Here is a 27,087-nt window from a genome sequence, read left to right on the forward strand (position 1 = left end):
CAATTCAATATTTTTTTTGAAAAAAAAATACAGTAAGGACAAAATTGCTAATTTTTATGTTTCCATTCAAAAAAATTACATAATTTATCAAATATTAAGGGTATTAATAATTTTTTCAAATAATAAAGGGGTATTCGTAATTTTTCAGTAAACCTCGTCGTAGTTTACTTTTTTAGAATTTTAATTTGAAAAAAATAAAATTTTCGTCCTATAATTTTGGTCTAAATTCATTTTAATCATTTATCTTTAACGATATTAGATTTAATCATTTACCTATGAACTTTGCAGATTTAGTCCTTTAGTATAGTTTATGGCTCTTTTGCCCTTTTGATGTATATGCTGATAGTTCATCATAATGTTCTAAGTGTATTATAAATAAATATATTTTAATAAATCATGACTCTTATACTATTTTAAGCGAGCATTAGCTACGGAATGCAAAATAAATAAAAATATATGGACTAAAATTATTTTTGAAAAGCTATGTATGGGTAAAATTATCTGAAATTGGGTCAAATGACTAAAATTAAGCAATTTTAAAAGTTACAAGCCTAAAACTAAAACGGGTAAATTTAAAGGATTAAAATCAATAACAACCAAATATAAAAGACTAACAAATACTTTTTCCTTTTATTTTAATTACTTACAAAAAAAAAACATAATTTTATTTTTTAATATTTTAATTTATAGCTTTATAACTCGTAATGTTTAAATTACATTCTAGCTTAATTTGTTGAAATATTTTCAAAAAAAATTAAGACGAAATTATTAACATATAACAAAAAGTTGTGAAATAATATAATTAAGAAATTTTTATAAGAATAATTACTCCTGAAAACGTTATAATTGTTTTAGAAATTTCAAATATTTTAAAATTACTACAGTAAAATTTTCGACTTAACAGAATATCATCTTCTGAACAATTTTTTTTTTCATCACAGGAATTTTCATAGTCATAACAGATATGACTATAAAGTTTCAAACTCTACTAATTGACAAGAACTCGCTTAGAAATAAATTTAATTATCACTGTACGAAATAACTTGTTATTTTTTAATAGTAAAATAATTCCTATAACTAAAATATATTAGGATTAGTTCCAAAGCTGAATAGTTTGTCTTTAGGAATTTTAAACAAATCAAAATAAGTAGAATAGTTCTACATATTTTATGAAAATTAATAAAAACATTGAAAAAATTACTGTAAATATATGAAGTAAAATTTACACAACAAATCAGTCAAATATAAAAAAGGATTACATTTTCCAACTAATTTATTAAGCTGATTTTTTACCTAAAATTTGTGTAACATTTCCAAACAATTAATAACTGTCGTAAAATTATTTTTTCAACGAATACAAGTATCTGAATAAGTCGAATTTGTATTATTATTATAATATTTAATATATTTAATTTTTCTTTTAACGCAAACAAAATAAAAATGCGTATAATTTTTTTTAACAATGTTTATATTTTGTGTTTTTATAAATATTTAAATTTATGTATGTCGATGTTTATTTGGATGATATATATACGTTCACTCTTGCTAGATATGATAAACCAGAAAAATATCAAAATAATGTTGAGAGTGGGATTTGAACCCACGCCCTTTCGGACCAGAACCTTAATCTGGCGCCTTAGACCAACTCGGCCATCTCAACTGCTTGTTCTTCATTTTGGACGTTTTTTATTATATTTTGACCCTTTGAGTTAAGCAAGTCTAAAACAAATTAAGTCCACTAGTTAATTTTGAATTAAAATCCAACTCGATCTGAATTAATCATATTAATTCAATCATAACATCAACCAAGCTCAGGACATAAATTTTTCAGAGTGTGTGACCTGATAGTTATTAGCTCAAAACTCTTATGATTTGATGACAATTATTGTCTAATGATTTAACCATATTAAGTGGCATTTACTTCAAGTATAATTATTTAGGTTACAGGATAAATTATTAGTAAGTGTATGATAAAAAAGAACTAAAATTAATTGTATGTTATTTAGTTTATTAGATCATCTGTGTGGATTTGAAATCAATCCCTTATTTACGTCTCTCACATATCTTTTACCCTCTAAAAGTACTACAAGCACATTATCATGTGTTCTTACACTTTTCACCGACTTTATTCACCATCTCTCAATTTCAATTACATTTATTTACTTCTTGACTTTATTTCAATAATAACTTGGGCGTTGGAGTGGTAACGTTTTTTTTGTAGATCCCCCCTTCAGGATTTGAATTCGCTCTATTACAATGAGCTGACATATATGGTTTCATCCACATGCATCTTTCGTTATTTTGTAATGGAATGTTGAGTATAAAAACATGCATAGTTTCTAAAATTTTGAGATTAAAATGTTAGATTTGTAAACTTTGAGATTATATGTAATAATTCCCCATCAAACAAGATTAAAATGACAATTTTAATGTCAAACTCATGTTCAGTATCGAAAAAAAATTCAACAAAACTTTTGTTGTCGAAACTAATTTTGTTGAGATCTTTTCACCAAAAATAAAGTCCCGAACAATAATAAAAAGAAAGACTTTTACCTAAATTATTTTACGGGACTAAAAAAATATTTTTATCAATTTGATAATATTGTGTATATGGTAGTCGTGATGAGCCATGCATTATATTTATTAAAAAAAGCAAAAGGAAAAATTGAAAGGAAGGTAGCTAGATATGTGCTATTGGTGAGACAGCATGCTTATAGGCATCATCTTCAAACTTCGGATAGCCTCGGAACATTAAAAAGAGTTGGTCCTGTCCTAACTTTGTGGGGACAAAGTGCCCAAGATTTCGACCTTAGAATTGTTCCAAAAGTGCAAAGGTGGTGACTCAGATGTGGATTTCTTCAAAACACTGCCCTTATCCTCTTGCCTTGTACTATGGGAAAGCTAAGGAATTCAAACCACATGAAAATGACCCGTCTTCTACATATATATCTATATATATTAGGATAATATCAAACACTTGGAAAACATTATCAAACGTGTAAACTAATGACATCCCACGAAACCCTTTTCACTAACAGCCACATATATCCATCCAACCTTCGATTTTACATATAATAATTAATCTCTATGTTATTATTTGTTTAGTGTAAATTACAAGCAAAAATGTATATATATGCTCCCTTGAATGAGGGCTCTTGGGACTCAAACCATTGAGCTTGCAAGCCTCATTTTCCTCTCTCTCTCTTACTCAGTGTGTACTAATTATTTGTTGTATATCCTGTCGAGAAATGGACTTGAAAGAGTCAAGACAGCTTAGATGGGCAGATGAAAATTGTGAATCTATGGAGTCATCTTCCATTGACGATTCTGGTGATCAGACGACAGAGTTGTCGGATGATGCTAATTCATTTTCTTCTCCTTCGTCTAGTTCTTCTTCCCCTTCATGCGGTCCTCTCTATGAACTGGCTGATCTCATGGCCCAACTCCCCATCAAGTAAGTATAACACACCCTTATTATATTATAACACAGTTAAAGTCCAACATTATCACTTTCGTATTGTGAATTTTCATTAATTCTTGTAAATGTTTGATTGGATATATGTATTAGGCCTGGAAATGGTCGGATATCGCCAGATTCGGACTCAGATTCAATAAATATCCATAATATTTTTTTCATACCCTATCCATATACTATCCTAGAAAATACTCGTAGGGTCTTACTCAAATTATATCCAAAAGAATTGGATAGAGTTTGGATCTTACCCATTTGGAGACCCATTTTTTCTTTTCTTTTAAATGTGTTTAAAGGATTAAAAGTTTTTAAATTTTAAATTTATATTCAAATTAAACAATATATGCTACAAAATTAACTTAGTAGTGCATTTTTATGACCCGTCTGTCAATAAACTAAAACTAATTACTTAAATTTCAATAGTTACAAATTGAAATATTTAAATAATGAACTTGATTTTGTCAAAATGTCGAACCGATATTAATAAATTTTTAAATAAGAGCCTTAAACTTATCCAAACAATGGACTAATAATATTGATTTATATATTATGAAGTCAAGACAAGTTCAAAATAAAAATGAAACATAAGAGTTGGTAAAAGTAAATGAATTAAGTATAATATATCTAACTCGCATATAGATCTTTTAAGTATAGTTTGAATTGGTAATTTATTTTTAAACAAATTTTATTTATTCCATGTATTAGTCAAATTTCACTAAATTAAGTTAATTCGTATTTTTTTAATTTTCTAAATATCAAGTTAAGTTTGCTTAATTTGATCATAAAATTAATTTTTTGAGCAATTACGGAATCAACATAAAAAGCTCCAGCATATTTGGTCAAAATTTCAATAAGTAATTAATATAAATAAAAATTGTAATGAGTATATAAATAAATCAACATCTTTGGATTTAAAATATATCAATAATCATGGGTATTTAAAGGTATTAGATCCTATCTATACCCACTTATTTAATTTCATGGATCTAGGATAGGGTAGGACCTTTTGCCGATTGGGTAGGATATGAGTATGGGTATGGGTCTTAAAATTATTTTGTGGACATGAGAAGGGGGTACCATACCTATTGACAAGCCTGATATATGTGATCCACACAATTGGTTAGTTGTAGGACTCCAGCTAGAATCTTCTTTAAAAGATGTGTGTGAAGGCATTAACATACTATCTCAACTTTAATAAAAAAATAAAATTATTATTATTATTAAGGTAAATTAAGTTCCACGTTATCACTTAATAAAAAAAATAAAAACATATAGAATACAAATATATATATATATATATAGAGGCATCTGGATGCTGAGATTGGTATGTGTGTGTTGATTAATGTGTGCAGGAGGGGTCTTTCAAAGTATTATGATGGGAAGTCAAGGAGTTTTGCATGTTTGGCAAGTGTGGGGAGCGTTGAAGATCTTGCAAAGAAAGAGATAAGTTGTTATAGTAAAAGAATGAAATCATGCAAAAGCTATGGGGCCAATTTGAATAATCGCCACAAATTTGGTCCAAGGCCTACCATTGCAAAGAGGTCCCCCAAAACACCTTTTTCACCTTCTAAGGGTGCAATGCTGGTAAATTGAAGTACCCTCTTTTTTTTAGGGTTTATATCACAAAAAAATCATTCAATTTTTGATTTGATTATGTATTTGCCAGACTAGAAGTACTTTTGAAGTTACTTGTTTCATCTTTTGTTTCAATGGGGTAAATTGAAACAAGAGTACAATAAATCTATTTTGGTGTAATACTGTTTCAACTCTAGCCATTCTGCTGTTGTTCTTAATTTAAATGCTTCATTTAGTTGTGGTAAATAGGCGGGTTGGACTGGGTTTGGATTGGATTCAAATGGATCAGATCTAATATGGGTTAATGGATTTCAATGAATGGGTTCAAAATGGGTTGGGTTGTAAATAGATTGAGTCAGGTTAGTATAAACTATTTTATTAATTTGAACTTTAAAGGTTTTAAATTTACACTGAAGAGAAAAAGAACCTGAACTTTTAAATCATCAATATTATTAAATGAGTTTGAACATACTTTGGATTAATTTGACCTCTCAAAATAAATATTAGGTGAATGAGAAATTAAAGTTTATAGTAAACCACTACTTATAAATCAGGGTTAATTATACTTAAATTCTTTTTTAAAATGCGAGAATTATATTTCTTTTCAAAAAAAATTTGAACTTATACTTACATTATTTTCGAAAATGATTCCTTTACACTTAAAACCCTTTCGTTAGGATTTAGGACGGAATAAAAAACTAATGCTAAAAAAAAAAAATTACAAAAATTTTCAATTTTGCGCTTCATTTAATATTTTCATGTATATTTTCAATTTGTCCAAGTATTTTTGTACATCTCCTATTCCGTTGTACAAGATTTGATTCTTTCATGCCTGTTGGAAGTGTTTCGGATAATATAATAGGAAAGAAATTATAAATTTTAAATATTAAAGATATATTAATTATAATTAGACCAAACCTTAAGATATATGTAATTTACCTTCAAAAATTTATTTTATCTATATTGAACTCTACTTGCTTATCAAAGTAATAATTATTTTACTCATTCTTAACTTTTCTAATAAAGAAATATATATATATATATATATATATATATATAAACACACACTAAATGAAGATATATTTAATTTTTAATCAAATGTAGTAACATTTTAAAATAAAATTCTCAAATAACTATATATGATTTAATAGTTCACCTTCCACCTAATTAAATATCTATTTAAATGATATGACCTTAACAATACTAAATGACAATTAAAATATTAATGTCTTGTAGTTTTCAATCGCCTAAACATCGAAAAAGAGCTACAACCAGGGGTGGATAAGGATCTTCAACTCCCCCTGATGGTAGGGGTGTTGAGGACTATGGTGAATGTTGGGGTGGTTGTTCTTGTTTTTGAGCGGCCTGCAGTCTAGAGACTCTGTTATTGACCTCCTTCCCCCTCGGCTCGTTTTCCTCAAGAGCCGAGGACTCTTCTCAACTTCTATGAGGAGAAAGAGGGATCGAGTCTGCAGGTTGATTAGTTGCAAATTGAGTTATCGCTTGTGCGGTTAATATTTTAGGTATTGCTCTACTCCGTTCTCGTGTGTTTCATGGGCAATGTTCACCCCTTGACCATCACAAGATGGAGACCTAGTCTATATTTAAGTGTCGCGGTAATAGTTTTCCGCAGACACCACCAATGATGTGGATGCAGGTGGTATAAAGGATTTAATGAAAAAATTACCTTTGACACACGACCATTTCCCAAGGCTCTTCTATCGACAGAGAGAGATTTTTTTAGAGATATAGGGTAATGAATTATCAAATCATGAATAGTGGAGTTGGTTTAAAAAATAATATAAGAGTTATTTATAGTAGTATTGAAAGTTTTATAATGTGGTAGGATGCATGTGTCTATTGTGTGGCGTATATGTAAAAATTACTTTTATACCCTTGTAAACTTGAATATTACTAACATCAGAGTTTTAATCGACATTGCGCGTATATATTTTCATTTAATTATTTTGTTAATATTAATAAATTCAATAAATTTTAATTGATTAAAAATTTTATTTATTAGATAAAACAAAACCTCAAAATTCTAAATTATTAAAAATTTACTTATAATTACATTAAAACTAAAAAGACAAGCGGTGCACTAAAATAAAATAAATATACATCTGTTGGGCGATTCCCGGGACCGCCCATGGATCCACGCAAATACAGTCGATAATTTGTACGAAATGGTTAATTAACTTAGATGAAAGAAACTAAAATAATCATTAACGACGTTTAATCTTATCCATTTCCTCAAGATTCATCACACCTTCACCCCCTATATCAGTAAACTCCAACACACTCACTCACTCACCACAAACAATCAGAGATCCAACAGCCGAAGATGAAGAAAAGTTCGAAAACCAGGGGAGCTGAGGTGAGGAAGGATCGAAAGTCGGGCACGGGTCTCAGCGGATCGCCGAAGAAAGGCGGCCACGGCGGCAAGTTCACATGGGCTGGCGACGGCTACTGGCGGGCCGACCTCGAATGGGCTGAGATGGAAGCCAACCACCCCAACTCCGAAGAGACCGACGTGATGACGCCATTGTCTAACTCTGCTTCAACATTTGATGGCTGATCTTTCGGTTTGTCACTTTTGAGATCTTCTGTGTTTGTATTTATGTATGATCCGAGACTGTAGCTACTCTACTGGTGAATGGTGATCGTTGATTGCCAGTGTTTGTAGAAGAATAAATTTGGACTTTTGATTTCTTTACCTCATTTCTCTTGTTCTATATTTTTTATTTAATTAATTTATATATGAATAAATATTATACTTGAATATGATAAGTACTTTACTTCAAAATAATAGATAAAACAACCTAACTAGTTTTCGATTTATTTTTTTTCAATCTAATTCATTGCCCTCAAATTTCAATTATTAAATCATATGTTGTAAAAGAATAATTTTTAAAAAATTCAAGTTTTATAAGAATAAAAAGATTAAGTTTTTCGAACAAAAATTATTTGATTACATTAGATATTTGGATTTTAAAAACACAAAATTGCAATTAAATTTATAAATATTTAATTAATTTAATTAGGGGTGTTGAATTTGATTAATCAAATCGTACTAAATAATCACATAAAAAATAATCCAAAACTAAATCGAATCTTAGATTCGATCAATTTTAGATTGGTTAATCGAGAATTGCACACCCCTAGATTTAATTGCCCAGCCAAAGATTAGGTTTAAGTTTGCCAGCTATCCAATTACCCTAGTCTTCTCTACACGCACACAGCCCACGATTCAGTATGGTCGAGCAATGCCCAATGACTGGTATTCTCAGTCGTCGTCGTCTTGCTGCTCTACCATTAGCCTGTCCCCACCACCAAATATGCTACTGCCATCGCCATTCTGCCCCCGTCGCTTAAGTGGCCACCAATCTTTGAATCCCGAGGATGACCGCCATGCTCCACGACTCAGCTATTTTTCTGTCGCCACCAGATCTACCCCGCCGCACTCCACCATCGCCAGCCTAGACCGGGAACAAACAATTTTCTTTTCTTTTTTAATTCGAACCTATTTGATCGGTTTTCATTGTTTACTTGTTCTGATCGATTCATTTCATATTTGACCACTCTAATTTTTCGTCCCATACTCGGAGACAAGTCTAGTCTTCGATTGGAATAGGTCTAATTCAAATTAGAAAAAAATGCAAGCAACTCCTTTTTATATTGTAAATGAAGAAATTATCTTTTAGAAAAAAAATAGTAATATTTATCTTAGTATTTTTAAAAATATAGCAATTTATTTCATGTATTTTTTAAAATTAAATAATTTATCTCCTTAGATAAGAAAGTAAATCACTCAATTTTTAAAAATATAAGGGAATAAATTATTATTATTTTTTTATATGAAGATAATTTGCACATTTACAATTTCAAATTAAGATAAATTGCATTAAATCCAACTTAAAAACATTGATTTCCTTTTACCCTCTTTTTCTTTTTCTAAGGGTAATTTGAGTCATGTCATGGTTATTTTTTCCTATCGTCCAAAGTAATTTAAAATTTTATTATATTTATTACATTAAATGAAAAAACAAAAACAAAATACACAATAATAAAAACTAGTAATATCATATATGCATGAATAAAATACTATTAATAAATTTAAGGATATGGTAGAAAAATGAATATGTTGATGAGAAAAAAAAATTATGAAGATAGTTATCCCAATTCGAGCAGGGACGGAGCTCCAGAACTTAGTCGAAGAAGAAGAAACTTTTCTTTTAAAATTATTCTTTTTGTTTTTTTCATTGCTCCCCATAATATCAAATACACAACCTAGTAAATAATCATTGGACAAGTGTCACCATCTATATTATACCCTATGCAACTTTTGAAAGGTAGTTTTAGTCCATATGCACTCATAGGGGTAAACTTGTCCGAAAATATGTCAGAGGACTAAAAGTAAGCAATTTCATAAGTTACTGGACCTAAACAAAAATGGACATAGTTATCGGACTAAAATTAAAATTAGACATACTTAGCGGACTAAAATAATACTTTTCTCTAGAAATTAACTGTAATGAAATTTTGTATTTCTTCTAGTGTGTGAGGGTTAGAGTCACTAGAAAAAAATCTGTTATTAGCTATAATTTTGTTATCTACTGATTAAAATTATGGTAAATAATTATCATTAACTATAGTTGTGTAAAAATCGATGCAAACTTACAATCTACCAATGGAAACTATTTTTGCCATTGTTATAGCTATGTCAAATGTTTTTTGCCACACTCGTAAAAATCACGGTCAACAACTATTATATGGTATATCAATGACTATTTACTAAAACTTTGTTTCTAACTATAGCAATTAGCCATGATTAAATATTGTATTTTTTATAACGGGAAATCACCTTTTGTTGGTAAAATATTGTTGAATAAAATATCCTCAAAGATATTTTTTTACATAAAATGATCATGTCTTTAAACTATTCTATCAATACTATTCAATTCATTAACATAAAATTATAAACAAAATATTTAAGAAAATTTCAATTATTTATTTTATTTTTCTTCTCTTTCATATAATTAAATAAAAAATTTAAATTATGTTTATGGATCGAATGTATTCCGATAATTAGTAAATGTATTAAGTGAGAGGGGCCTCCGATAACTACTATTGGTTGATAATAAACATGTGCACTATAATATTTGTAGGGTAAATTACAACTACTTCTATTGAAATTTGGCATAATTATGAATACTCTCTCGTCGTTTAAAAATTACAAATACCCCCTGATTTTAACGATCGTCTAACAATTAGCTTAATCCGTTAGATTTCCATCCATTTTTACGGTGAACTTACCAAAATGCCATTGTGAACTAAAAATTATAATTTTATTTTATTAGTTAAAAAATTATTTTTTTTATTGAATTAAGTGGATAATTTTTTTTATAATTTTTAAATTTTTTCGTCCATCCAATTTGATTCTTTTATAAGTTTTCAATTGTTTAAAAAAAATAAAAAATACAGTAAAGTCAAAGTTGACAATTTCATACCTCCATTCAGTGATTACATAATTTCATCAAACATCATATGATTATTTGTAATTTTTTAAACAACGAGAAGGTATTCGTAATTATGTCAAACCTCAGGGAAGCTCATTGTAATTTACCCAATATTCGTATTTACTTTATCTCTTTGAATTTAATTTTAGAAATAAATTTTTTATTCAGACATATTTAAAGTTAATTCTTTATCAATTTTAATCTATTCATTTTATTTTTCTTTCATTTAATTAAATAAATAGAATAAGAGTCTAAATTGCGTACTAGAACTAAGTATGCTTGGATCACTGGTATTATACATATCTAATACTAGTAAAATATGAATTATGTGGTAAAAGATGTAACAAGAAAATTTTATCATAAATTTAATAGTTAAAAAGTATGTCATATATAATACATTTTTAATTATATTGCATTGCTTTACGTTTTTTTTTATTATACATATAGTCCATAACTTAATTTTTTTCTTAAAGTAACATCATTTTATTTATACAAGTTATATTCAACCAGAAAATATACCAGCCACATGCTTAGTACGCTGCCTTTTTATAATTAATATCAAATGAAATTGTGCTAGAGGACTAGCATAATAATTTTTTTTTTATAAAATAATGAAAAGGGCACGGTATCATTAGAATCAAATAAATTGTTATTTATTGATATATTTTGTATTTAAATATTTTAAAAATATTTTCATAAATAGTATACATTAATTTAATTCAAAATAAAATTTTAATAGATATTCTTTTTACAATAAGAAGAAAATGATGAAATAATACCTAAACTTTTGAACAAAAATTATATATACGTAGATCTATGCTAGTCGAATATTAATATAAATATATAATCGTATAATTTATAATTTTATCCTGAATTTATATTTTTTTAGTAATTATAATATCAATAGCAATTTTATTTTTGTTAACAATAATAATTTATTATTAAAGACCGAAGTATTTTTTTTCTTCGGATGCAAGAAAAATTAAATAACCGTAAAAAACTTTAAAATCCTAAAGAGTGTAAGTGTGTGATAAAGAGAGATGCGTATGAATAAAGATATCTTTGTCTTATGATATATTAATATTATAGAATTTATAGATGTTATAAAAAGAATTTGAAAAATTATATTTTTTAAAAAGCTTATAAGATCCGAAATATTTTATTTTAAAATTTTATAAGCTTTTTAATAAAACTTAATTTTCCTATAAAAATACTTAAAACTCGGGGAAGGAGTCTCGAGCATTAAAATTCAATCCAAAATAATAAAAGGGATAATTACTTCAACATATTTATGGTTTATTTATATAATTTATTTTTATTTTTTTAAAAAATTATATATATCTATCAGAAATATTAATATTATTTACATAAATTCTTTTTAATCTTAAAAAAATATACATATATCATTTAAAAACATCGAAATATTACACAAACTATCTTTAATTTTTGATTGCTACATATGATTTCTGTAATTTTATAAAAGTACAAGTGTGGTTGATACAAATTGACCATAAGTTAAGGGTGTAAATGTAATATTCCCAAAACAAAGTTTGCGTAATTAAACCAACTACACAACCCAAATCTACTCCAAATTCTAGTCTCTAGTCTCATGGCAGCTTCCTTTCATAATCCTCTCCCTCAGCCCCTAAACCCAATCTAAATATGGGGAAAATCTCCGTATCTATTTCGTGAAACCAGGGATTTCAAGTATTATAGAGCGGTAGTGAATCAAATTGCTGGAAGAGGAGGAAATTGAAGGGTAATGGGGAACAAGATAGCGCGGACGACGCAGGCGTCGGCGACGGAGTACTATCTGCACGATTTACCGTCTTCATACAACTTGGTGCTAAAGGAAGTGCTGGGAAGGGACCGTTTTCTCAAATCCATACTCTGCAAGCACGACGAGGGTTTGGTGCTGGTCAAGGTGTACTTCAAGCGCGGGGACTCCATTGATTTGCGCGACTACGACCGCCGGCTCGCCCGTATTCGGGACATTTTCTCCAAACTCGATCACCCCCACGTCTGGCCATTCCAGGTTAGTTCTCTATTCCCCTTCCAGGTTAAATTTGGAGAGGGGCAAGGATCAATCAACTGGGTGTTGCCGAGTTTGGTTCCTCATAATTGGGCTCGACTTTCATTAATTACTGATTGAAATTGTGATAAGCTGCTAAGTTTATTCTCCGGGTGTTGAGGTGATTGAAGTTTCATATATTGCTGCTGTCTGGTGGTAATGGTAACGTGGGGGCAGGAGGAATTGTGTTTAATGATATTATGGATGTAAAGCGTGAAATGGGAAGTGGAGGCTAGGTGGAACTTTAGTGGTACTGTTTCTTATATTTTTGAAGCGTGGTGACTGGAGGTAAGAGCTGTGTGGAAGTTTCCATTGTTATTGGAAGTTTACACTGTTAAACTTTTATGGTCAGGAATTGGATATGGTTGGTAGAAACTCTTGGGAGGAGATTACTATGAACTTTAGATGCCATGTTTATGATTGATTAGAAAAGCAAGTTGCAATTGTTAATTGGGCTCATGCTTCTATTAATTGAATATATATGGCTGAATGCCGGTAAAAGATGGCGTGCTGGCTGTGAGGGGAAGGAATATCTGAGGAACTATTTATTGGTTGTTGCGTGATATTTTATTACAATTGTAAAGCCATATGTCAATACTACGGTATAAGGAGTGTATGCACTAGATTCTAGGAACACGCTTCCAGAAGTGAGGTGTTAAGCAAATTAAAATAGATAGTTCTCTGAAATACGGAGCTAAAAAGATTTTAGTTGAGAACATAATTTCTAAATTGTTCTCATTTGGTTTCAGTTATGGAGAAATGTCCAAAGTGCATTGTCATTGTGCGATTTTTTGGTTAGTTGAAATTGTCTGCCAGGTGCTGAGTGATTTGAAGGTATGTAATGACTAAATAAATCTAAGAAAAGAGACCTTAAATTACACATAGATGTTGAAGGGTCACGGTGCACCATGGTGCACGGTGCACGACAAATGCTCACCTTATCTGAACAAAGGTACATAATTTTGTAAATAGATCTTACATTTATCGTATTAGTAGCTTTAAACAAAGACGAACACAGAAATTACAAAGAAGAGAACTTAGCTAACATAAATTTTAATGATTATTTAATTATTCTCAGTACTTCTGTTAGTAAATTAAACAATATTTTGGTACTCCTAACACTTATTTAAGCACTTTGAACATTTATCTCAGCAAATAAAGATCGTTTGTTGCAAGAATAAGTTATAAATTAGACATCCATAAATTTTAACACTAATTTAATATTTTAATATTACAATTTTCCAAAAGCCTGAAAAAGTAGAAAACAGAGAGGACTAGTAAAAGACTGGCAAGGGAAAGCGACGGGAAAGAAGAAAGAAGAAAAGGAACAGAACCGAGCTGGGGGAAAGAAAAGAAGGAATGGAAGGTATATGTGCTGAGAGAGAAATATTGGACTTGCTATTGAGCAAGTTTAGGGCATTGTTTCCCATTTTTCTATCAATAAATCTGGCTGATTGGTCTCTCTTCAATAAGGTGCACCATGGGTGTGGCACGGTGCCTCGGAAAAAGGTGCTCAGGTGTGCCAATGTGCACATAAGCAAGGCCATTTCCAGTTTTAAAAAATGGTGCTGGCATCATCCCTGACCATTTTAGCCATGGGATGCATTAATATCTTTTGACTTGTCTTTATTGTTGCCAGCAATTACACAAGAAACTGTAATGTGCATTTTTAGTGGTTATTTCCTGCAAAGAACTAAAAATCATGGAAATACCTATATAATTGAGTAAATGAAGATAATTTGTTTTCTAGAGTTAAAGCAATAATTGCCTATGAATATGTAGAACCATCATGGATTTGACATGCTGCTTCTGAACTCAAGGAAACGTAAAGCTTCTATTCTGAAACTTTCCCTCTTCTAAAAAGTTGTCTATTTTAGTTACTTAGGATGATGCTTTATTTATTTGCCTGAGTCTTAGTTATGTAGAATTTCAACACTGCGATTGGTTTCTTATTTTCTGTACAGATCCATGAATGCCTTCTTTTGGATTCATGTTGCAGTTTTGGCTTGAAACAGATAAAGCTGCTTATTTATTGAGGCAATACTTCTTTAATAATCTGCATGATCGATTGAGTACTCGACCTTTCCTTAGCCTTGTCGAGAAGAAATGGCTGGCTTTTCAGGTTCCTATCCCTCTCTTTGTTACATCTTGTTAATACTATAGGAATTGGAGATTACCCAAAAGTAGGAAACGGAATCTTACTTACTGCATTTTACAGTTGCTTTATGCTGTGAAACAGAGCCATGAGCATGGAGTATGTCATGGTGAGATGAATCCTGAAGTTCATTTCTGTGTCCTGCAATGTATCTATTGTACTTTTCTCTGAGAAGATCATATAACTTATTGCAGGTGATATTAAATGTGAGAATGTGCTGGTCACTTCCTGGAACTGGCTCTACCTTGTTGACTTTGCATCATTTAAGCCCACTTATATCCCGTATGATGATCCCTCTGATTTTTCATTCTTCTTTGATACTGGTGGACGAAGACGCTGTTATGTTGCCCCCGAGGTGTGTTTTTGTTTTCAGGAGTCTTCTGATCATGCATTCAGTTAGTGCTTGCTATCTGGGTTTGCATGGGCTCCTGCAGTCCACTTACAGATAAAACTCTGTTCCATTTCTCCATTATGTGGAGTTTATAGTTTGTCATAATAATTTAATGATACAAGCTATATTTTCAGAGGTTTTATGAGCATGGAGGTGAAATGCAAGTGGCACAAGATGCACTTCTGAAGCCCTCTATGGACATCTTCTCTGTAGGGTGAGTTTTTTTCTGTGTGGATACTACTTATTAACTTGGAAAGAATTCTTATACCAAATTCTGTTTTAAATGTTGAAATGATGAATTGACTGAACATTGGTGAGCATTTATTAGGACTCAAAATGTAGCAAGTGCCTTTAAAGCATGGATGTCGAATTCTTTCTAGGAAGTTTTTGATCTCTTTGTTATAATGCTTATTCCATATTGGACCACATTTTCCTTCCTTTAAACTCAAATAAGGGGAAAATACCATGATAATCTCTTTCAATTGTCATAATGCTTGCATTTTGAAAGATAGTGTAGATAACATATTTTCTTCTTTTTAGTTTACTCTTTTCTTTTGCGGAGTGGGACTAAATAGTTGTCAAATAACTTACAACATGAAATATGCACTAAAATCCAATGATTGCGCATTATTTTACTTGAATTACCTCTCGTCTCTACATGGGCACACCAATTGTTCTAATTTTTTTCCTATTACTTTCATGTGCAACTGCATTTATTTTTACAGCTGCTGTTGTTTCTAAGCTTATAGACATGCATAATATAGATTTTCCACCAGATGCTAATACAAGCAGACTGGATGGAGGTTTGGAGATGACATTTCTATAATTTACTGTTTATTTTAAAAGAAAATTGTTCTAGTTAACCAAATGCTTAATTCTATTCAACTAGCATCTTCATAGCAGTCCTTTTCTTTGGGTCTCATCCAATGATTTTTTCTGGAGTATTCAGTTTAAGGATACATACATATGTATGTTTCTAGAAATGTGCCAATATCTTTGGTAAGTTTGCAGTTTACTTTCTCATGCTAAGCCTTAAAAGTTGCATCTCCTTTATTGTGTCTTGCATTCAAAATACTTGTTCTGTTTCAGGTGTGTGATTGCTGAGCTTTTTCTTGAAGGTCAGCCATTGTTTGAACTCTCTCAACTGCTTGCGTATCGAAGAGGACAATATGATCCTACACAGCACCTGGAAAAGGTACATTCTCATGCAGGAGGGATTTGGTTTTTAAAGTTCTCTATTTCCTTTTCAGTTTGAACTTTCCTTCCATCTCCAATTGCCTTTAGTCTGTCCAGTTCTGCAAATAATGCCTTGTGTTAAACGGAGCTCAGCAAATCAGCAAAACTTTATCCAAGGCTTTGCTTTCTTTAAATTCACCTCTAGTTTAAGTGATTGCTTTGTCATATTCCATGACTGCAGATTCCAGATTCAGGAATCCGTAAGATGATTCTTCATATGATTCAACTGGATCCAGAGTCAAGATGCTCTGCTGACAGCTACCTGCAGAACTATGCAGGTGTTGTGTTTCCCAGTTACTTCTCACCATTTCTTCACAAGTTCTATTCATTGTTAAATCCTCTGAGTTCTGATGCAAGGGTAAGCAACTTGAAAAATCCATCTCAATTCTTAGTTCATAGTCATTATGTTTTTATTAACATAATAACTGCTGCAGGTTCTAGCATGTGAGACCTCATTCCAAGAAATACTTAGGCAAATGATGGGGAATAAGGCTAGTGAGGAGATGATCTCTGAGACGGAAACTTCTTCTGATGATAGAAGTCAATTTCCACAAAAAATGGGTGCAAAGCAAGGTTCCAATATGGGAGATAAATCTTTGAGTGAGAAAAAAGAGACCAAGAAGAACTCTCATGATCGGTTCGATCTTCTTGGTAACGTCAGCATCCTGCTCAAGGATGTGCAGCAAAACAATGAGCATTTTGGTATGAAAACTGTGCCAGATAGTGTGGTCAAGACTGTCTATCCCCAAAACCAGAAGCAATGTGGTTTGCAATCTCCTGGTGAGCTGATTCAAAGCATCTCCACCATATTCCAGCGAAGTCACCATCCTTTCTTAAAAAAGATCACAATGAATGATTTGAGCTCTTTGATATCGGATTACAATAATCAATCAGACACTTTTGGAATGCCTTTTTTACCAGTACCTCAGGATATATTGAGCTGTGAGGGAATGGTTTTGATTGCCTCACTTCTTTGTTCCTGCATTCGTAATGTCAAGGTCCCTTTTATAAGGAGGGCTGCTGTCCTTCTGCTGAAATCTTGCTCTTTGTATATTGATGATGAGGCTCGACTGCAGCGCATCCTTCCTTATGTCATAGCTGTTCTTTCAGATCCGGCTGCCATTGTCCGTTGTGCCGCGTTAGAGACTTTGTGTGACATTCTTCCTTTAGTCAGAGATTTTCCTCCCAGTGATGCCAAAATTTTTCCAGAGTATATTCTTCCAATGCTTTCCATGCTTCCTGATGATTCTGAGGAAAGTGTGAGGATTTGCTATGCTAGCAATATATCTAAACTGGCGCTGACTGCATATGGATTCTTAATTCACTCAATAAGCTTGACTGAGGCAGGGGTTCTAAATGAGACTAATGTATCCCGGAAGTCAACACCAGCCACAGAGACTTCTGGGGAGCTGCATAGGTTGAATAGTGACGCACAGCTTGCACAGTTGAGAAAATCTATTGCCGAGGTCATTCAAGAACTTGTGATGGGTCCAAAGCAAACACCCAACATAAGGAGAGCACTCCTACAGGATATTGGCAATCTTTGTTGGTTTTTTGGACAGAAGCAGAGCAATGACTTCTTGCTACCTATCCTACCTGCTTTTCTAAATGATCGTGATGAGCAGCTCAGGGCTGTATTTTATGGGCAAATAATATATGTCTGTTTTTTTGTGGGCCAGCGAAGTGTTGAAGAATATCTTTTGCCTTACATTGAGCAGGCACTAAATGATATTACTGAGTCTGTCATTGTCAATGCTTTAGATTGCTTGGCCATCCTGTGCAGAAGTGGTTTCCTGCGGAAGAGGATACTGCTTGAGATGATAGAGCGTGCTTTTCATTTGCTATGCTATCCCAGTAAGTGGGTAAGGAGGTCAGCCGTCACATTTATTGCAGCCAGTAGCGAGAACTTAGGTGCAGTAGATTCTTATGTATTTCTGGTCCCTATTATACGACCCTTCTTGCGTAGGCAACCAGCTTCATTAGCCTCAGAAAAAGCTCTTCTTGCGTGTCTCAAGCCACCAGTCTCAAGAGAACTATATCACCAAGTTTTAGAAAATGCCAAAAGTTCAGACATGCTGGAGAGACAGAGAAAGATTTGGTACAATACATCATCACAGTCTAAACAAAATGAAGCTGTGGACTTACTTCAGAAAACTGCCAGGGAGTTGGATCCAATTAAGTGTTGGCCTGACAGACTAACTGATATTCAACGTCATAGCTTTACCACTACCACAGAGGAACACGTGGATTCAGCTAATTCTGATGATAGTGAGGGCAAGTTCAAAGCTTTTGGACACTTAACGCAAAATACATTGAGTCAAGAGGAAGCCCATGATCGTATTGCAGCAGAAAAGTCTCAACTTTCTGGATTCATGTCGCCTCAAATGAGTTGCATGAATAGCTTCATTGATAAAACTTCAGAAAGCATACCTTTGTACTACTTTAAAGTTGACAGCAGGCGAACATCAGGCGCTGCAGCTGCTTCTGATTCTTCCTTACCTTATAATTCCTTAGGTTTCAGTACTTCCTCATTGCCTTGGATGGATCCAATAAATAAATCATTTAGTTTAGCCAGTTCAATATCAGCTCCTAAGCTTGTCCCAGGACCAGTTTATGTTGGTAATGGGCCAACGCAATTGAGGAGAGTTGTGCATGAACTGGAAGACCGAGAAACTGATGAAACAGCATATATCAGTAATAAATTTCATGAAGTGGGACTATCTGATGGAAGAAGTGGGAGTTCTCCGATGGATGATAACTCCATGTCGCCGGAGGCAACTGAATTGTCGTCACTAGCATGGTCATCAACCATTCCTGATTCAGGGTGGAGGCCGCGTGGGGTCTTGGTAGCTCACCTCCAGGAGCATAGATCTGGTGTCAATGATATTTCCATCTCAATGGATCAGCAGTTTTTCGTTAGTGCTTCTGAAGATTCTACTGTAAAGATATGGGATTGCAAGAAGCTGGAGAAGGACATCTCATTTCGTTCTAGGCTAACCTATTCCCTGGGTGGAAGTCGAGCACTGTGTGTTGCGGTGCTTCAAGGTTCTACTCAAATAGTTGTTGGGGCAAGTGATGGGATGATTCATATGTTTTCTGTTGATCACATCTCCAGAGGGCTTGGCAATGTTGTTGAAAATTATTCAGGTATTGCTGATGTGAAAAAGAATGGTTCTGGAGAAGGTGCTATCCTAAGCCTTTTGAACTACTCTGCTGACGGTAGTACTAGCAAAATGGTACTATACAGCACACAAAATTGTGGGATCCATCTGTGGGATACAAGAACAAGTTCAAATGGTTGGAATACAAGAGTTTTTCCTGAGGAGGGCTATATATCTGCTCTCGTGGCAGACCCTTGTGGTAATTGGTTTGTATCTGGATCGTCAAGGGGCGTGCTTACATTGTGGGATCTCAGATTCTGCATACCTGTCAACTCATGGCAATATTCTCTTTCATGCCCCATTGAAAAAATGTGCCTTTTTGTTCCGCCTTCTGGTACTCCGTTATCTGTTGCCACAAGGCCACTAGTTTATGTTGCAGCTGGGTGTAATGAAGTTTCTCTCTGGAATGCAGAAAATGGAAGTTGCCACCAGGTATCAAGATCTTTTTGGTTTATTTCCCATTTGTCTTTGTCAGTCTATGTTTGATAAATTTACACTTGTTCAGTAACTTAACATAAATCTTGTTTCTGGATATCTTTTATAGTTCACATTGTGCCTGAATCAAATTCAGTTTATCCTATTCCTGTAGCATAAATTATTTTTAATTTTGAGGTGAAGAAGCAAAAATCTCGTTCTTGTTTTGGAAAATTGTAGTCCTATTTATTATATAACTATGAAACTATGAAGTATAATGGATTGTACTAACTCTAAATATTTTCCAGCTCTAGTAATTCCGAACAATAGAGATACATTCATGAAGAATGTGCTATCTATCGCTGACTGCTACTTTTCTTGGAGCTACATTGATCGTCACAAGTTTTAGATACACACATACAACGTGATCTTATAATAGTGGCATTGTTTGAATTGCTTTCAGCAATCAAATTGTTCTAAAACCCAATGACTAGCTGGTCTGATATGAAATGTTTCTTCTTGTTTTGCAGGTATTGAGGGCCGCAAACCATGAGTCTGATGCTGAGACTTGTGAATCACCTTGGGCATTGGCCAGACCATCTAGTAAAAGTAACACTAAATCAGACCTAAGGCGAAGTATAAATGCGAAGTACAGGATCAACGAACTGAATCAACCTTCCATGCGTCTTCCTGGTATCCGTGCATTGCTTCCATTACCTGGTGGAGATCTGTTAACTGGTGGGACTGACTTGAAAATCCGCCGCTGGGATCATTGCAGGTACTCATTTGTGCTTCATTTTGAGCTTCAGGTCCCTTTATCGTCAACTTGTTTCCATTTTCTTCCATCCATACTTCTTCTTATAGATTTTCTCACTCGTATGCGCAGCCCTGACCGGAGCTATTCCGTATGTGGACCATCTATTAAAGGAGTTGGAAATGATGATTTCTATGAGACAAAATCTAGTTTTGGAGTGCAAGTCGTGCAGGTATTTCAGATTTCTTGGCTAGGATATGCCACTGCTCTCTTTGCTGTATATGCTGGATTAGATGATGGTCTTTAAAAGTCCATATAGGCTAGATCTATTCCAAGGGGACCTCTTTTTTTATGTCTATTGGTATGACACAATCAAGTTTGTGTGACAAAGAAAGCCAAAAGAATTACAATAAAGTTTCTTCTGTTGTAAAACATAAAGGAAGACATTAGTCCCTGTCCAAAGCAAGTCCCATATAAATGTTAGGACATCCTACAAGGTTGATACTTGCAAGTATTCTTAAGTTTCATTACTGTATAATATATGCCTGCTTTGGATCCAAAACTTGCTTTGGTCTCTATATGCAGTAACATAAATCCCTCCCTAAAACTCATGAACTAAGAATTCTGACAACAAAGACCACTTTACATGTGATAATTAGGCTCTAATGAAATGTTGCTCTGGAATCTTTCATGAAATGTACCAGTCCTTATAATATCAACTAAGCAGAACAGTTGACTATTGGACAATGGAATTTGATTTACCAAATAAATGAATCATGATACTCTTCATATATACAGCAGGTCTCCAACATCTATTATTAAGAATGAGAATACATTTTGTATAATTATAGTGCTCATGTGATTGCTGAAGACTGGACTAAAATATCCCTGTAGGATTATATGCTATATTTCTTTTGTCATCTACATCTACAATATATTTCATGTGTTTCTTCTCTAATTTGTTCCATTTGGCAGTCATGTGGTTCTTCAGTAAAAAAGAGTAATGATCTTTTGCCAGTGTGTAGATGTTCTAAGATCTTCTAACATAATATGTGCATTATTTCCTGTTCAAGTGATGGGGGAAGCCCCCATATTTTTCTGATTCCTCCTGTGCTAGGAATTCAATAAAGGAAATGATCCAGAGTTTTGGTGAAGTCGTGTCTTTCAAGTTTATTGCATGAAAGATTGGCAGAACATTGTAGTATTGAAGATGTATTTTGATGACTGTGACTTGATTGAGAGAAACATGATAATCATTCTAGAGTCTGGACGCATGTTATTTCCACTGGCAGGGTAGATTGAGTTTTTCTCATGTGGGATGAATCTTTTTTGCTTTATTGATGGCTGTAATGTGGATTGAGGAATTAATTTCTTTCTCATTACATTTTCTCTCATGCATTTTAAGAACTCTGGTATCAACTTTTATTCATTTAAAAAACTGTAGTTCTTCTCAAGTTAGAAATCTACATTAGTAAATTTAGCTGTCACCTGGATGAGAGGAGGAAAGACAAATTGGATCTTTTGTTATCTTTAACTGCAATATCTTTGTTTTATATGTTTGTTCTCTGTACCAAAATTGTTCATGTTAACTGACTGTTCACTGACGAAATTTTATCAGCTGGGAATGTACATAAAGAATTTGCCTCTAATAATCTATGTTCATCTTATTACTACTGCCTAAACATGTAATGAGTTGGTTCTTGATTTATTGTTCTTTACAAACCTTGAAAAGCATAATTTTGCTCTAGACAGCACTTTTTTGAAATTGTTTTCCAGCCCCCTTTAAATGATTTCTTTCTTTCATACAACAAATGTAAATAAAATGCCTTTAAAGGAGGATCATATATTACAAATCTCATAAAGACAATCCGATTCTCTCGATAATTGCACATTGGTGTTAAAACTTTCTAGATTTTCTTCGTCTAACTTTATTTGAACAGCTCTTCTTACTTCGATTAGCTCAACTTTATAGGCGTATTATTACATTGTAGGCTGATGAAACATGCTAATTATTATTGTTTTTTTGGATCCCTTTACTGATGTTTAGATTTGCTCTTGTTAATGCAAGCAGGAAACAAAAAGACGACCTCTGGCAACCAGATTGACTGGAAAAACTATCCTTGCTGCTGCTGCCACAGATTCTGCAGGTTGTCACCATGATTCCATACTGTCTCTGGCTTCTGTCAAATTGAACCAGAGACTTCTGATATCAAGCAGTAGAGATGGTGCCATAAAGGTTTGGAAGTAAGGCACCATCTAAACTACTAAAGTCTTGTGCATATTTATGCAGAAATATAAGTTAGAAAATGTACATAACGTTATAGAAAAGACTGTTGGACTTGTCCAAATTCCTTCTGACCCATTTGCACCTCTTATTGTAGTTTATTGTTATAACAATAACTTACTCTCATGTGTGAGAAAAATTCTTTAGATGATGAAATGTAGTTGCTAACTTGACACTTACCTCTTGGATTAAAAGATTATAATTACAATTCTTAACATTAAAAGATTATATTTTTAAATTATAATGATTTATCCTCTATTTTTTATTTGTAACTAATATCTGTTCCCGCCGTTGCTGCTTGCGCTCAAGCCCGCCTGTGCAACCTCCCACCGCCTAGCCCGCACCCCTCGCCTCCTCTCCGTCCTTTTCCCACCTTTTTCTGTATATATATAATTATGTATGTAATATATATACATGTAGGTGGGAAAAATTTCATAATTTGAAATTCTGAACAAGAGGTAAATGATCGGTATGCTTAATTTATTTTGATTTTTGAACTCATTTTCTTTTTTTCTTTTAGACTTTTGCTGGAACAGTAAATAAATTAATTTTATATCGTAAATACGCAAAATGGCCTTGAGTGATGATTTCTGTAAATACGCAAAGTGGCCTTGAGTTATGATTTCTGTAAATATGCAAAAAGGCGAAAAATAAACCATACGTCAAGATGTCACCGGAAGATATAATTATCTCTGTATGTGAATCTAAATGGATTTATGATAGGAATCATGAGTTTGGCATTCAACTTTCTTACCTTGTGCTCATAATTCCACTCTGATCTGATGTGCGGCCTTTGATTCCTTATCATCCACTGGTGTGGGTACATATATATGGGGATGAGATGGTATGGGTTTAGAGTTTAGCTTTCTCTCTATGTATTTTCTGAATTGCTGCATTTGTAGGTTCTTGAGTAGGGGAACAGGTACTGTTCGACACTTCACACCTTTCAGGTCCTTCCACTTTCCTTCTATACAAAAACACATCACCTGCTATTCTCTCTTAGTCATCATGCATTTGCAAACTCCAAATGTCATACGTAGATATTTGTCATTTGCAAGTTTAAGTGTGGTTAAAATTATGAATACCAGCCAACTATTTCTTCTCGTCAAATGACGACCACTTCTTTTGAAATTTGGTATAATTACGAATATTTTTTGTTATTTAAAATTACTATGATGAAATTGTGTAATTTTCAAATGAATGTTCGAAATGTCAACTTTATCTTTGTAAAAGGACTAGGTACATGAATTTTTTTTAAAAGATTATAAAAAAAAATATTCAATTAGTCAATAAAAAAATTCAAAAAACTTCTAAAAATAAGTAAAATTAAATTTATAGTTCATAAAGGCATTTTGGTCAGAAAACATGGATGAAAAATTGACAGAGACTAATGAATTGAGCTAGTTGTTAAACGACTGTTAATTAAAAAATATTTATAATTTTTTAAACAATAAAAACATTCATAATTATGCTGAATTTCTATCAAATTACTGTGTACCCCTCAACACGTTTTGCACTATTATTCTCCACTTCTTCATATTTGCACCAATCATTTGCTACCCTTGAGCCTAGTTCGAACGCGAGAAGTTGAGCTAATGATTTTCTAGTTCTTGTCTTCTTTTACAAAAATATTTTTTTAATTTTATTTGTTCTATAAAAATGAGGGTAAATAAGTAAATTCTTTCATACTATACATACAAGTAAATATGGAATTAGATAATGTCCACAACAATAATCAACCCAAATAATAGAGAATTAATCTCGAATTGTTTTTACTCACACATTTATTAATAATTTATTCTACACTCCAAATAACTCATATTTAAAGTAAATGCCACCTTATTGTTAAGGATATCTGGGCCAATAGGACGTTTACTTTTTTTTTTTTTTGCACCTGATATTATTACATTACCACCTAAGGAGGTGGTATTGTAATTTGGGCATGAAATAAAAATATAATTAACTTCCACCAGTTCGTAATGCCCTTATTTATACCTGTCACTTTACATGTTTGTCCCTATTTGTGCTCAAAATGACAAAGAATCCAGTCCCTTGGTTTGATGGTATGTACACCTTAAACATAGGATAAATTGCATAACGCCCCGTGTGTTATGGTGAGATTGTGCTAAATTCTCCTGTGTTAATTTTATACATAAAAAACTCCTATATAATTTTAAATACAACAAAAAAACTCCTCTTCGTTAGAAATTAGAGGAGAGTGCAAGTCATATGATAGGATGTGTTTTTATCATTCAAATGCATACCTAATTAATTCAAGTGTTTTAGAATGAATTTATTGCATTGATAATTGAATTATACATCTTTTATATGAATGATTGTTATGAATCCCGTTTGCAGAAAAGAGGGCCAAAAAGGCCCAAATGAAGACAAAAAGTGATCAAGAAAAAATGAGAAGAAAACAGATTTGAGCATCCAATAGGATGTGATCACGCGCCATTCAATGCTCGAGTCTGTCTGCATAAAAGTGGGTGATTTGAAAAGATTTTTTATTACAATTTTTTTTTTCTAGACAGTAAGTTGGAAGGCAAGAGAGATGATGATTTTGCTGCTATAAAAAGGGGTCTGAAATTTAGTATTTTAGTTCACATTTAATAACATTGTTAAAATTTGATTTTATTAGACATAGATTAAAAAGTCAACTAAATTTTTTTTATTATATTTTTAGATTAGATAAGTTTTTTAAAAAAATATTTATAATTTTGATTTTTTGGTCACTTTTGAAAGTGAAGAAAATAAAGAGACTATTTTACTTTGAGTTAAGCAATATGTTAATACTATATTTATAAGAGTTCAAAGTTTTCATTTTTCATAAAGATAATTACATCATTCACGATATAAAGAATATAAAAATCATTTTCTTTCTAAAAAAGGACTAATTTGATAATTTCATACAAGTAAGGAGCTAAAGTGATAAAATTAAATTTAGATTGACCATTTTACCCTAAAAAAAGTCAAACTTCGGCCATATTTTCATTTGAAAGTGGTCAGAGGGACCAAACTGAGACAAAGATTAAATTTTAGGAATATGTTAAGGTCAAAAATTGAACTTGAGGGACTAACGTAATTTTAAACAAAAATTTAATGGACCAAATATAATATTTATTCAAAATTTAAATAACCAAATCACAATGAAAATTTTTATCACACATCGGCGGATCTTTCCAAGTAAAAAAATCACTCATTTTTTTTTTCTTGAACACCCAAAAAACTTTCTCTTTGAGTTGTCGTTGGTCCATGAGATTTTCAAATTTGCAACCCTTCCACAGTGACAAAAAATTCTCCATTTACAGCTATATTTTACACTTTTTTCCTACTCAATAAAAAAGAGAAGAAAATAAATTAGCTATTTATATGAGGAAGAAGAAGAAATAAATATTTCCCACTAAATTTTCATTTATTGGTATATTTTTCTCGAAATTTGCACCTATTTAACAGAAAAAGTATCCGCCGTTAGCAATTTAACGACTGCCCCTCTTGTGTTCTGAAATTGAAAAAAAATATACATTTGGAATACAACGTGCGAATCATCTGGAGTATGAAACCAAAATTAAAATTAGGTCCACATATGGGATCAAAAATACAATTTACTCCAAAATATGATGTCCATTGTCTTCCTCTGGCAAAGAGTTAAATCCAATGAACTCAAAAAATCTCTTACAAATTTGTTATGTTGGACAACTATTCATACACGTTTCAGGGGAAGAGCACACGTGTCCTCTTTCCCGTCTGGATTAAGAAAAACTTTCCGTCTCTATTTTTTCAGATAATAATAAAAAGTTTAAGGCCAATAATTTCCACTAACAATGAAAGCAATTAATTTACACAGTTCTCCTTTGTTTTATTTTGTTAAAATTGTGGAGGGTATAAGAATTGATGATGCGAATATATTCACATTCAGACACAAACAAAGCAGACACTCACGGGCACCAACAACCAAATAAAGCGATCAACATTTTACACACCAACTCCCTTCTACACCCCAAAAACCCTCTAAAAGTGCATTCGTGGAAAGCTGCTTTGTGGCCTTCATGGTC

The 27,087-nt window shown here is 32.4% G+C and overlaps 2 protein-coding genes and 1 non-coding gene across 4 annotated transcripts; 2 read left to right on the forward strand and 1 right to left on the reverse strand.

Moving 5' to 3' along the window:
- TRNAL-AAG lies at positions 1,580 to 1,660 on the reverse strand. Its single transcript has one exon. It is a non-coding gene; the product is annotated as a tRNA-Leu (tRNA).
- On the forward strand, positions 3,008 to 5,247 carry LOC105162036. Its single transcript, XM_011079938.2, has 2 exons — positions 3,008 to 3,454; positions 4,825 to 5,247. Exons 1-2 carry the CDS (start codon positions 3,249 to 3,251, stop codon positions 5,063 to 5,065), a joined length of 447 nt encoding a protein of 148 aa, XP_011078240.1. The 5' UTR covers positions 3,008 to 3,248; the 3' UTR covers positions 5,066 to 5,247.
- Positions 12,147 to 23,211, forward strand: LOC105162037 (probable serine/threonine-protein kinase vps15). Of its 2 annotated transcripts, none has more exons than XM_011079939.2 (11): positions 12,147 to 12,601; positions 14,637 to 14,759; positions 14,856 to 14,901; positions 14,987 to 15,147; positions 15,318 to 15,397; positions 16,273 to 16,378; positions 16,601 to 16,777; positions 16,854 to 20,012; positions 20,525 to 20,772; positions 20,881 to 20,980; positions 22,820 to 23,211. In XM_011079939.2, exons 1-11 carry the CDS (start codon positions 12,329 to 12,331, stop codon positions 22,994 to 22,996), a joined length of 4,650 nt encoding a protein of 1,549 aa, XP_011078241.1. In that variant the 5' UTR covers positions 12,147 to 12,328; the 3' UTR covers positions 22,997 to 23,211. The 2 variants fall into 2 exon arrangements, with proteins under 2 accessions (XP_011078241.1, XP_020549735.1); XM_020694076.1 differs by having other exon boundaries at positions 12,474 to 12,601; positions 14,602 to 14,759.

This window comes from Sesamum indicum, linkage group LG5 (genome assembly GCF_000512975.1).
Source record: "Sesamum indicum cultivar Zhongzhi No. 13 linkage group LG5, S_indicum_v1.0, whole genome shotgun sequence".
NCBI classification, from domain to species: Eukaryota; Viridiplantae; Streptophyta; class Magnoliopsida; order Lamiales; family Pedaliaceae; genus Sesamum; species Sesamum indicum.